This window comes from Triturus cristatus, chromosome 8, assembly GCF_964204655.1.
Source record: "Triturus cristatus chromosome 8, aTriCri1.1, whole genome shotgun sequence".
Classification (NCBI taxonomy): Eukaryota; Metazoa; Chordata; class Amphibia; order Caudata; family Salamandridae; genus Triturus; species Triturus cristatus.
In genome coordinates, this window is record NC_140591.1 from 583,765,586 (window position 1) to 583,779,365 (window position 13,780).

At 45.4% G+C, this 13,780-nt stretch overlaps 1 protein-coding gene across 1 annotated transcript in view; it reads right to left on the reverse strand.

Annotated features, from left to right (window-relative positions):
* The window catches only part of DIS3 (DIS3 exosome endoribonuclease and 3'-5' exoribonuclease), a 356,327-nt gene that overhangs the window by 57,996 nt on the left and 284,551 nt on the right, over positions 1–13,780 (reverse strand). The window contains exon 17 of the mRNA XM_085622000.1: positions 2,972–3,186. Within this exon, the coding sequence (XP_085478126.1) occupies positions 2,972–3,186 (215 nt within the window). The remainder of the gene's footprint in view (positions 1–2,971; positions 3,187–13,780) is intronic.

Below are 13,780 nucleotides of genomic sequence, written 5' to 3' on the forward strand. Positions count from 1 at the left end.
CCTGAGGTGGATTTGGGGGCGGGGGGGCGTGTTGGTTGTTCTTTATAGGTAGGGGTCTGTTCTGCTTGGGTTTTCGGATCAGATAGAACCCGCTCATCAGAACCTTTCTAACCCAGCCAGAACGTTACCCTCTCCCTAGGGCCTATTCACAACAAGTAACCACAGACATATATACCACCTAAGGACAGGGAATTCCTACTATATATATATATATATATATATATATATATATATATATATATATATATATATATATATATATATATATATATATATATATATATATATATATATATATATATATATATATATATATATATATATATATATATCTAGACCTCTTATAATACAAGTGGCGGCCTCGCGATCCCAGACGGACCCAGGACTTCCTACCCAGACGGCAGCCTTAGCCTCGCGGTCCCAGACGGACCCAGGACTTCCTACCCAGACGGCAGCCTTAGCCTCGCGGTCCCAGACGGACCCAGGACTTCCTACCCAGACGGCAGCCTTAGCCTCGCGGTCCCAGACGGACCCAGGACTTCCTACCCAGACGGCAGCCTTAGCCTCGCGGTCCCAGACGGACCCAGGACTTCCTACCCAGACGGCAGCCTTAGCCTCGCGGTCCCAGACGGACCCAGGACTTCCTACCCAGACGGCAGCCTTAGCCTCGCGGTCCCAGACGGACCCAGGACTTCCTACCCAGACGGCAGCCTTAGCCTCGCGGTCCCAGACGGACCCAGGACTTCCTACCCAGACGGCAGCCTTAGCCTCGCGGTCCCAGACGGACCCAGGACTTCCTACCCAGACGGCAGCCTTAGCCTCGCGGTCCCAGACGGACCCAGGACTTCCTACCCAGACGGCAGCCTCAATACAAGTTCATCCTATGATTACCATAACATACAGCAGGGGAATCAGTTTTACTATTTATCAGATCACACAAGAACTGCCAGTTTGAGCACAACCTGTTCTCTGGTTCGAGGGGTTCCTCTCTCCCTTATTCAGTTACCACTTACCTGATCAGGGTTAACATCTGTTCATGTCAAGTCACAGCTGACTAGAAGAATAGGCTACCCTCTTATACAAGAACACGCAGCACATGTTGATTCACTACAAACTGGATACTTTATTATTTATTATATACGCAATCACATAACATTACTGTGTAACACATAACCTGCAAAGAAAAGTGAAAGATTAGGTTGTACACTCTAATAAGAAAGGGGTCGACATCACCTTAGTCGTGTGTAGCCTGCACTCAATGGTCATCTAGGTTCCCTTCTCGTCTGTGCCTCGGCTCGTCTGGAGGTCACACCTCCGTAGCTCCCTTCTCCGAGTCACTGGGACCTCTTCCTCATCGGCTACTCTCTCCTCTCTGGCAATTCTGCTAGAAGAGTATCTGTCTCTCGGTTTTTCTCCGCCTTCAAGTTTGTCATCTGTCTTCCCTGGAATAAGTAGTAGCTTTACTGCTAACGGCTAGATGCCGCCTACGGACTGAAGTAAGTGCGTCGTAACTGCCTCAGACTTTTACTAATATAGAGGTGCATTTCCTCATGGAAAATTCAGGCCCGTAACCTGCCGCCCACCAAATTCTTGTACCTCCCCGTGCCAAGGACACTTTCCCAGCCGGCCGGCCTGATGTAGCGTCTTCGGCATGAAGAAAAATACAATCCTTCGATAAGGGCCGGTCTGAACCGGTTCTCTCCAAGCGAATAACACCTCATAACTAAAACATCCCCTTTAACCTAGAAGCATCTCAAGCTGCCGGAGCAGAAAGAAAGATGGAGTCTCTCCCGTTTGAGGCCTACCAGGCCTGAATTCAGCACGGCTCCATGAAATACCCTCACTACAGGGCAGGTTATCCCGAATACTAACGAATCTATCCCCTAGGATATGTGTGCAAGCCCTAATCTATGGGGAAGAACACAGGATCATGTCGAAGTGCCTAGTAAATAGACTTCATTCACTACTCTAACCCTTAGGCTTGAATGGTAAAGAGACTGAAGTCACCCTAATCACCCATCAACACAATAGGGCCGGGAAAATCGAGCAGTACAGGGTCGCAGCTCATTGAACAAAGAACCTTGGGTGCGCAAGATGGTGCTGTGATCGACATAATAATGTTTACAATCTGGTAGGATACCTACTGCTTATTGGGAAGGTCCGGAAATCCTGCGTTACGTCAGGTGGGAGGTTGTATATACTATTAAGCTGTAGCTATTTGTCGACATTGAATGGCTATTTGTATTACTTGGTAACAGGCACCTGATTGTAACGGAAAACAATAAAAAGTTGGTTTAAAAACAAAACAAAGGCTGTTTTCAGAAGCATGAGACCAAAACTATTATGGAGAAAAGAAAAACCGATCTGATTTGGAAAGATATGGCTTCAGAAACTCACCATGTCATAAGGACTATAGCTGTACCTATTTAAAAGGCTTAACAAAGCTGACACGCATGGTGTTGCTCATGTTCATTTTCAGAGTTTCATAATCTAGCAGATTGAGATGAACTGTCCATTTTGGTGGAGAGCCGCAACTGATTTGTGTATACTTATACCTGTTCGCAATAGCACTGAGAACATAAAATTTGTAGTAATGTAATTGGTCAGGAGCAATGCTAATATAAATGAGCATTTCCATTCCTAGCTTTCTTTCTTTCGTTCTAAGTGGCAGCTTCTTCTTTCTGGCATTCTACTACAATCAATGTTTAATCTCTCAATTGGCTCCTATCACTGCTGCGTCTTTATCTGCTTTCACATTATCACCGTCAGCTCTAGTGCTTCCAACAGACACATGATTTGTGCATAACATTCATCCAGGTGCCAACGTTGCATGTTATTTTAGAAGAAAACGAGAAAACAAGCGATATCAAATATATAGAAATAAGTAATATTATTGATTGAATACTTTTAAACTAATGTGGCACAGTGCACATCTTGACCAATAAGTCCAGGATAAGTCCAGCCAACCTACCTTCGGATGGGTGACGTGAAATGTGTGTAAATAGGGGAGGCTAAACCATAATGATGAAAATCCGAATCCAGGCCTGAGCAGAAATAGACAGCCTGCATCATGCACCGTGTGGCTAGGATCCTCAGCAGAGTGTTCAGATACGGGAAACTGGGGTTATCCGCTAGGTCCAGTGAGTCAGCCAGAGCCTTTGCAGAGTCGGTCTTTATCTCTAGATCCTGAATAGAATAATAGGGATCAGAAAAATGGCAACACCAGTCAAATCACAATTGCCTCTAAACAAGGATACACACACTAACTTCAATATATAATTCTTAATTTTAAAATCATCCCCATAATGGTGTAAAGAGAAAATAAGAAAGGACAAACTGTATACTATTTCTTGAGCCCAGTGGCAAAGTTAAAGTGTAGAAAGGATTTGGAGGGGCATCCAGTGCTCAGTCAAATTTATTAAGCCTGTACGTTTTGATGGTTCCCGACTCTTTCCCCTAATGTTTGCAAGCTCACCCTTCTACCTCTCTGTATGGATTTCAGCAATAAGCTTTATAAGCAAACAAAATTTGCCTACAGGTTTGACTTGAAAACACTCAAAATGAAACACTTCAGCAGTGAATGACTCACGTAGTTCAAAGTGAGATCATCACAGTGGAGTAAATTGTGCAAGGGCTCCTCAGAACACTGTTCAAAAGGATGGGTTATGGAGATTGTGACTTTCTTCTCCACAACAGAGGTCTGCTGACCAAATCAACTGCAATCCCAGCCTGTACTAAAAGGAAACTATAAACTACACAACTATCACCATCCATAATACCATCAGTACAACGGCCAACCGGGGAAGAAATGGATAGCAGGCGGATGAAACACTGAGTTTCCGGGGATGGGGCAGATTTTCTCACAACCCAGACACCCATTTCCAACACTAGCAGATAGAACTGTGCAAAGAACACCTCTGGGACAATACCATGTGATAATTATTTTTCTTTCTTTTTAAATATCAGAAATACAGAACTCTGAAGACAGAAACGTAACTAGGACTCTTGCAGTGGGCAGGACTTTAAGGAAACCCTCACAGCACCCTATCAAAGCTCTGCACCTGTGAGGCCTAAAAGGTCAGAAATTAAAATACCTTCTTCATTAAAATGTAAAGGACCATGGCACTTACCAATGCCTAAACAAAAATATTTTTCACTTAAAAATGAAGCAGATTAAAATACTAGGCAGAAGCATAGAGAAAAAAATTATAAAAACAACACACAAACCCACCTACACACACCTCACTCCACACCCACCTCTTGCATCACCTTCTTAAAAGGGTATGCAGTGGGGATTTCCTAATTGGAAACAAGTAACAGTATTTTCAGCATTGAGAAAAGCTCCATGTCTGAGATTCCTCAGTGAAGGAAACACTGATCTGATTCCCATCGTAAAAATGTGAGCCATTGCTCCTCATGCCTAACTGGAGGCTTTCAAAGCACCCCCAAGTTGTCCACACTGACAATCATTTTTTGGACAAACAACATCTAAGTCCCAATTCTCTGAAAAACATTGATTAATGGTTGACATCTTACAATCCCATCTTTATAAAGTAGAAGACTGTAGCATTGCACAGAATAATTGTTAACAAATTCCACAACATAAATGGAAGGGGGGCAAGCACGCTAGCTTGAATACTTTAAATCCTAAACTATTACAAAGGTGCAATGGATAGAGTGTTAGAACATCCACAAAAAAATTAATGGAGATTTCCAAAGCTTTTTAATTTGTCCAATTACAGAGATTTAGGGGTGCTCTGAACATACAACACCTTGCCACCAAAGACATTCACTGGAATGAATGGTCGACGCGGAGTCATTCACATAGTTAGAGATAATTAATGGAAGCACACCACAAGGTATGGCTGTTACTGAATCACAAAAAAAAAAGAAAAAGAAGCTGAGGGAGTGCCTGAATTTTTTAGAGGGAAGGAGTGTACCTAGCTTGGAATGAGGAGAGATTGTTTAGCAGACGTCCATCGTGTTCCCAGAGTGGAAAATAATCAGAGAAGGAAAGGAGCTACAACTTAGCGAATCCAGGAGCGACCCAAGCTGTTCTTTCTATGAGATTCAACAAGACTTCTACAGTTACCAAGCATCGTGTATAATCATGAGGATGAGAGACTGGTGCTGCTGATCTGAGTCGGAACTCTTCATGGATGCCAAGATGAGAGCTGGACTGGAGGCCGCATCTGCTGCCCAGCATCCCATCTGCACCAGCCTCACTGCGTGCTCACAGTGGTCGCAAAAAGATTGAGCCAGGGTTCTCCCCATTGCAGGACAATGCCCTGCGCCACTTTGAGTGAATCCTCCATTCGTGAAACGCTAGGTAACGCCGACTGAGTTTGTCCGTTCTGGTGTTTAAAGGTCCTGCCAGATGCAGCACAACAACGGAGATTCCTCCATGACTCATGCTGTTCCAGGTGCTTAAAGCCTCTTGGCACAGGACCAAGACCCCACCTTGCCTTGTTAGTTGTAGTACAACATGGCTGTGGTGTTGTCCACGGGGACCTGCACCTGTACTCTCTTGATGGACAGGAGGAAGGCTTTCAGTGCCAAATGAATCACCTGCAACACCAAACGACTCATGTGGAGGTGGGTTTCCACCAGAGACCAGAGTCCTCTGATCTCCACCTCTTCCAGATGACCTCCACAACACACCAACAATACATCCATCAGGACTGTTAGCTCTGGGCGGAGTAGGGAGAGGGGGTGTCTGCCACCAGTCTAACAGCAGTTTAACAACCACTCATGCAGTCTTTTCTGACAACTGGATGGAATCTCAGAGGTTCCCTTGATGCTGAGCCCACTAAGACATATCCCATTACAAAGCATGTAGGTGCCAACTTGGTGTGGTCCTCTAGCAGGATACCGGAAGACAAGAAATCTCAGAGCTGCAACCACTGAGATCCAGGTCAAAGGCTGAAAAATTGGGATCAAATGAAATGGTTCCTTACCAGTAGGAGTGGTTTTGCAGCTGGAAGAATTTTCTGAATTTACATGCTGTGCATTATTCCGCCATCTAGTGGTTGGGTCCGGAATAGTCCATGTTTTCTTGTATTTGTTTTGGTTGCTGTCGACCACCATTTGGTTCCAGGTACGTCCTCTGAGTGACGCCAGACGGGGCCCTGGAGGTCGACGTGCGTGGTAGCCATCTTCAGATAATTTTTTCTGTTTTTGGGTTTTAACATTTTGTAGCCCTTCAGATGGTCATTGAATAACTAATATAATAACTTGCTTTCTCACCTGTTTGTATTCCTTGCAGAGGAGGCCCGGTGGGACGCATGTGAATGCAGAAAATTCTTCAAGCTGCAAAACTACTCCTACTGGTAAGTAACCATTTTGTTAAGCAGCGTGAACCCTTTTCTGGATTCACATGCTGTGCATTAGATTATGTAGCAGTTTCTCTCGTTTTTGGGAGGCTGTAGTGAGAGGAAGACTTTGCGAACAGGTGTTGAAGCACCTTCTGTCCTATTTGAGCTTCCTTATTCATTTGTATATCCACACAGTAATGCTTTGTAAATGTGTGTGATGATGCCCATGTTGCTGCTCCACATATAGCGTCAATGGGTACATTGGCAATGAAAGCCAGGGTTGCTCCTTTCTTTCTAGTGCAGTGAGCTGTTGAGCGTGACGTTAATTCCTTTTTGGCGTTGGAATGACATAGTTGGATGGTGTGTACTATCCATTTTGAGATTGTTGCCTTTGTGACTGGTGATCTTGTGTTAGTATATACGTAGGTAACAACCAACTGTTTTGTCTTGCAGATTTGTTCCGTTCTTTGCAGTTAATACAGTAGTGCTCTCCTTACATCCAGGGCACGGCGGCTCTTTTCCCCTTTAGTCCTTAATTTTGATTTAAGTGATATTTTGAAACCACCTCTGGTAGAAAGTGTGGGTTTGTTTTTAAAATTACCTTGTCCTGCGGATTTGCAAGTATGGTTCTAGTAGTGTTAAAGCTTGTAACTCACTCTTCTTGAGGAAGTAATTGCGATGAGAAAGGATGTCTTTAGAGTAATGTGCTTGAGGTCTGCTTTATGCATGGGGTCGAAGGGTTTTGACATTAGTTGTGTGAGCACTGGATTCAGGCACCACATGGGCACTGGTGCTGCTCTAGGTGGGTCAATTCTTTTTGATCCTTCTAAAAATCTTTTAATAACATGCCTTGTGAAGAAGCTTTGGCATGCTTTTCCCCTAGTGTATCCTACGATGGCAGCGAGGTGCACCTTTATGCATGAGTAGGTGATGTTGTCTAGGAGACAAGTTAGAAATGTGATTACTGTTTCCTGTGTGTTGATTGACCTCATTTGATTGTTAGCGATGCACCAGGTGGTGTATCTCTTCCATTTTCCTGCATAAGCTTTCCTTGTTGACTGTTTTCTAGCCTCCTTTAGAATCTCCATTGTTCGTAGAGGCATATTGAGGTGTCCAAACTCTATGTATTCAGGTGCCAATGCCGCTAGAATTGCTCTACATTCTGTCCATCAACTGTTGTTAGGTCTCGCTAAGCCCCAGTGCTTGCACTGGCTCGAAGAGACATTTTGTATGTGGGATTTTCAAAGTGCTGCTGGCTGGCCTAACGCTTGCGTTCACGCGATCGTGCACGCGCGCAGCCGGCCGCCAGCAGCACTTTGAAAACTCGTGTGCGTCATCGCGATCACTTTCGCTTTCAGAGCGGTCGCGATGTCGCACGCGCACACACAACTCCCGCTTCTCCCCCTCCCCCACCACATTTTGCGTCTCCGGCCGCTCGCGCGCGGCCAACGCTTGTTCTTCTTCTACATCATGTGAGTAAGAGTTTCATTTGTGGCCTTGTTTTAGTTTCCTTTGTTCCCGCCCCCTCCCATTGTCCGAGTCCCCCTTTGTTTCCGCCCCGTCCCGTTGTCCGAGTTCCCTTTGTTTCTGCCCCCCTCTCGTCCGTTTTGTCCATCCTCCTGCCCCCTTCTGTGCGCTTGAATGTAAGGATACATCCCTGCCCAGAGTAGTTATGCCTTCCGTATGCCCAGATCTAAGTTGCTGCTTGCCATTAATTACATCATCAGCAATAGCACAGCGCAAACGCCGATCCCAGAACGAAGTACTCATCACACCCTCAGGAAACTATAGACTGTTCTGCCTGAATTCTCTTTTCACTTTTGAAAAGACACCTAACTTGTGGCCTCCTGTTTGTTGTTAGCCGAACCCCAGGTGATTAAATGGAAATGATTCTTTAAAGTTTAATTGAATCTTAGCCAGGCCACATTGCGACTGTCGACTCGTATCTTTGTGTCGCACAAGTTGGTTCACCTGTAGCGTTAACCTTGCAGTCAAGTGAATGCAGACGTGTGTTCTTTCGGCCGGATGGGTGGTAAAGCAGTACAAAAGGAGGAGGCGGCATTAACAAAGAGTCACATGAGACAGCTGAGACCGTGAAGTTTCCGGTTAGGCGACCTTTGATCCACCCCCTCTAAATGACTCTTGGCTGCAGATTAATGCTTGATCCACCCCCTCTAAATGACTCTTGGCTGCAGATTAATGCTTTCAAGCTGTTGCTTGCGCGGTCTACCGAGGGTAGCATTGAACACTCAACCATTCAACCTCCCAAACATAGCAGTTCTGCCTCGTCCCTGGCCAGTATGTGAAGCAGGCCTTCATGATGTTTCATCAACCTATATTTGATGCTGCTGCATTCACTGTCATCAGCCCAGTGCAGGGGTATGCTCGCCAGAGAAGGCTGTGATGTGGCCTGTCCTGCCCCTATATACAGCGACTGAGGCTGTGTTCATTTTCACCTGAGCTCATTAGCCGGCTCACAGCAACCCTGAAGGTCGGACGCAAATGCTTGATGTAAGCACCAGTTTCGTCCCTTCATACTGCAAGCCATTTGTCCTGCCCTGGCTTCGCCACCTTTAGGAGACTCACACACATAGAGCCCTTCCTGTGATGTCACGTGCCACCATAAAGTGTCACGTGCCACCATAAAGATAACAGAGACGTGGTGAGCCACTATTAAATATGGCTACAGAAGGGTTGTATAAAGAGCGACCAAAACAAACAACTCACGTTTGTTCAACTCACGTTCGCCCCCCTCCCGTTGTCCGAGTCCCCCTTTGTCTCCGCCCCCGTCCCGTTGTCCGAGTTCCCTTTGTTTCTGCCCCCCTCTCGTCCATTTTGTCCATCCTCCTGCCCCCTTCTGTGCGCTTGAATGTAAGGATACATCCCTGACCAAATTTTTAATAGTATCCTGTTGGGTTATGACAGCAACGCATCTCAGAACAGCACTGCTTTGGTCTGCTGAGGCCGAGCCTGGCACTTCAGTTCCCCTTCAGTGGGTAGTGGATTCGTCTGAGCTGTCCATTAGACAGACCTCCGAAGAGTTCCGTAGAGCAGGTGAGACACTATCCCAAGAGGTGTCATATCATTTTCTAAAAGCACAATATTACATTTGCAGCTCATTTTAGACACTTAAAATATTGAAATAGTATACGCACTTTTTGCATCTCAATTTAGAAACAGCAAGTTTTACAAAAAAGTGCAGTCACAAAAAAGGACATCTACAACCATTTAGCCAGTTCTTATGAACAGCTCTAGTAGCGAGAAATTTAGTGTAATGTTTGCACGGATCGTATTTCAACAGCACTCCGCTCGCTTTCACTTTCAAGCTGCCCACGACAATGGTGGCTGAGGTCTCGCATTTAGGAGAGTTTGAGCTATTGCCATTGTAAATGACTATAGCTAAAACTCTCGTAAATGTGAGATCTATAGTATTGCAAGTGCTTGTTAAGACAGGTAATCACTCCCGGGTGGTATACACCTGCCCATGGTTCATTTTCTCTGCACTGCTAGCTGAGAGATCATCAACGCGACCTAGCCTGCTACAGAGTGCCCAAAAGAAAAACACATACAGGAGTAGGGAACTAGGGGACTGTGATTGGCTCTGCATGGTCTGCCCATTTTCTAACAGCACATTTTATTGTTTTACAAATATTCAAACAATGCATTAAACATAATCATGATTATTATACATCAGCTCCGTAGATCATGGATAACACTAGTTTATCATCGGCACATTTCCATAGGATCACCGCTCTATCGCAGTTAATGTAGTGCACTTACTCTAGTGAGTATGTTTGTCTGAGTGTTACTAAGACAGTAGTTGTTTTCTGGGTCTCTGATGTTTGTCTCACATCGCTTATATGAAGCTCTGATTGTGCCATTGTCTTCTACTGGGGATTAGAGGCACGGGTTTAGAGTACCATGGCGTGTTATGATATAATTGCTGGCAATCACCTTTGGCCACTTTAGCCTTCCCTTTTATGTGGTAGGCCCTTCTCTGCAGTTTAGCGGTTGGACTGCGTGTCTGCTTCTTTGTCTTTTGTAAATGCAAACACAGCCATAACCCCTGTTGGTGAAGCCAGGTTTTCACATTCCTCTTTTAATTTCCATGCTTTGCCTTCTGTTCGTTTCAGCATTTTACATCTCCATTTGGGTAGATTGTCTGCATTGCATGCCTTGTAGTTCATTTTAAATTGCCCTTTTGGTAATTTGGGTAGGACTAGCGCTAGATCGATAGATCTACTCATAACCTTTATATTCTTGGTGTGACCTCAGAAGTCTGAATGGATACACCTGCAGATAAAGGTGCAGACCTGTGAGTGAATATTTCAAATTCAATGGCTACTATGTATCACCTTCAGAAGGATGAAAGGTTGAATTAGCCCTGTAATTTACAGAACCGAGAACACAACGTGCATACACTCATGCTTGCAGGGAGTACACTAGAAGTACCTGGATAAAAGTGAGTGGCGCATTAGTTCTCTTACTAAATCTCTAATTCGTCCTCACTTCCTACCCCACCGTTCCACCCACCACTGACAATTTCACTCTCCATGTACAGGTTTATAATGGCTTGTTCCCATGCAATGCAATAGTTCTCGCATTTACTCGAGTTTGAGCTATTGACATTGCAAATAACAATGCCTTTTATTTTTGTTTTCGTTTTTAAAACATAAATAAAAGGCATTGTCATTTACAATGCCAATAGCTTAAACTCGGGTAAATGCGAGACCTATTGCATTGCAAATGATTGTTTTTGCATTTGTCACCCCGAGTGGGAAGGGTATGCCTAAACATGGGTCCCGTGCTCTCCATGCCCAGACGTGGGTCCTGTGCTCTCCATGCCACTGGAATCAAGCTATCCTGGCTAAAGAGGGGTATAACCCTGAAAACGGTCCTAGGATGCTTGTTTCCAGTCTAGGGAGGACCTGGCTTGGCAGTTCGGGCTGGACTGTTCCCATAAGGCACAGGGTCAAGACTGATTTGCATATGGCTGGGTTCAAACCGGAACGGCATGGTGAGCAAAATAACAATGGATTTAGGCCCAGATCTCTGTACTGGGGTGAATGTATGACATTGTTCTGCATTCTGTCCAACTGTTGTTTTTGCAAGCCGCTAGGTGTAGCGTCGTTGGTTTCGGGTTAAAGATTTAGCCCTGTTGCATCATCAACAGATCCTTGTCTGCTTTGATCTTGACCATTTTACCCATGGGCAGTTCTAGCAGGCTTGAGTACCATGTTTGCCCTGGCCATTGAGGTGCAATGAGAATTAGGTTTGTCCCTGGTTGTCTATCCTGCCTTTTTAAAAAATACTTTTTGTATTAGGGGTATTGGTGGAAAGGCGTACGCAAATGTCCCTGACCAACTGAGTGAAAGTGCATTTCCCTTTGACAGGTGGTGTGGGAACCTCGAGGCAAAGAACTGGCATTTTTTATTCTGAATTGTTGCAAAAAGGTCTATCACAGGTGTTCCCCAGAGGTTGAAAAGGTACTGAACTGTTTTCTGTTTCAATTTCCATTCGTGGGAGCAGTTGTTTTTTCTGCTCAGTTGGTCTACAGTTATGTTGTCTAACCCTGGTAGATGCACTGTTTGCAGATTGATTTTTTGAGGTACTGCCCATTGCCAGATTTCCTGCGCTAGTTTGCTCAGCGGAAAAGATTTCGTACCTCCCTGTTTGTTGAGGTAGAACATTGTTGTGGTATTAAAGCAAACACAAGGAGATGATGGACGAAGCGCGGAAACTTTTCAGATACTCACCCCCAGTCACAGATCTTGGTTGAATCCTTCATCATTCATTAGCTCACTTCGCCACCTCAGTTCAGACCCAGCTATATGCAAATCAGTCTTGACCCTGTGCCTCATGGGAACAGTCCAGCCCGAACTGCCAAGCCAGGTCTTCCCTGAACCCTAAACAAGCATCCTGGGACCGGTTTCTGGGTAACACCCTTCATCAGCCAGGCTAGCTTGAATCCAGTGGCAAAGTGAGCGAGGGACCCACGTCTGGGCATACCCTGCCAACTTAGGTCGAACAAAGCAAACACAAGGAGATGATGGACAGAGCGCTGAAGCTTTTGTGACTTTCGGGGCTTTCGGTGTCGAGGTCGTCTCCAGGAATCCTCGACATTTTTTTTAGAGATTTCCTCCTCTTGAGGCAAGTCTCCATATTCCTCGGGTTCTTCGTCTCGAGGTTCTGGATTAGGGGGTGATTCAAAAATATCCTCCTTTTCCTTCGGCGTCAACGTTTTCTGAGTTAGTGACCGGGACCTTGGGAATTCAAAAATCCTTTAGAGACGCGTCAAACTCCTTTTTCTTGTGACATCGTGGCATAGTGAGACTCTCTCTATTTTCGGCGTGTCCTAAGTGTTTTCAACGGGAACGCCGCGCAGGCCTCACAGTACTTGTCCTGATGGTCCTTGGGCAGGCAAAGGTTGCAGACGTTGTGTGCGTCGCGTTGAGCGTACTTGTGATGGCACTGAGGGCAGAACTTGAAAGGGGTGTTTTCTATGGCCCCTACCTCACCATTTGTGGACCTTAGAGGTCTTCTGTTGTGTCAGAACCGGAGTTCTGTTCTCCGCCCTGGTTACGGCATCGATGGAGGTTAAAGTTTGCGGGAACCTTTTTTGGTTTTTTTTAGTTTTAGGGGGGGGGGGTTATGAAAAGATGGGAATAAACAACCTGCAAGATGGGCACTAATCACTACCATCACTTTCGTGAGCACCCGAGGTGCACTGGTGAGGCCAAAGGGGGGGGGGGGGAGATCAGAGAACTGAAAGTGCTCATGACCTGTCTGAATCTGCAGGTAGCATCTGTTGGACTGCAGGATGTGGATTTGGAAATTGGCCTCCTGCAAGTCCAACAACACTATTCAGTCTCCTGGATCCAGGGAAGACAGATTATGGACCAGAAAGAGTATTTTAAACTAGTCATTCTTGACCTTCTGAGCACAAGCTCAGAGGGTGGAGATTTATAATAGGACGAAGTTCTCATCCTTGTTCGGCACCAGAAAGTAGCAGGAGCAGCCACCAGTCCACACCTCTAATTCAGGCACCACTCTTTATGGCTCCCTTCTCCAATTGAGCTAGAACGTCTTTTTGCAGGATGGACAAATGGTCCTCCAGACGTTGTTGTGGAGTAGGTGGCATGTGTGGACGAGCAGGAAGGAAGGCTTGGGCGTAAGAGTTTTCAACAATTTGAATTGACTATTTAGCTGATGTGATGCTTGTACACCTGTGAAAGGAAGTAGCTGATTGGACCTATCACTGGGCCACAATGCGCCACTAAGCGCAAATTATAGTTGATTTGCAGAAGCAAATGTTGGTGGGCGCAGGGGATTAGGTAATTTGTTTGTTGACCCTGGGGCCTGAACACTGGTGGGCATATTCCTGACCTCTTCCTTAAAAGGCCTGGGAGGTATGTTGTTGCTGAGAAAAAGATTGTTGTGGCCTCTACTAAAACCCTCTACCGAAG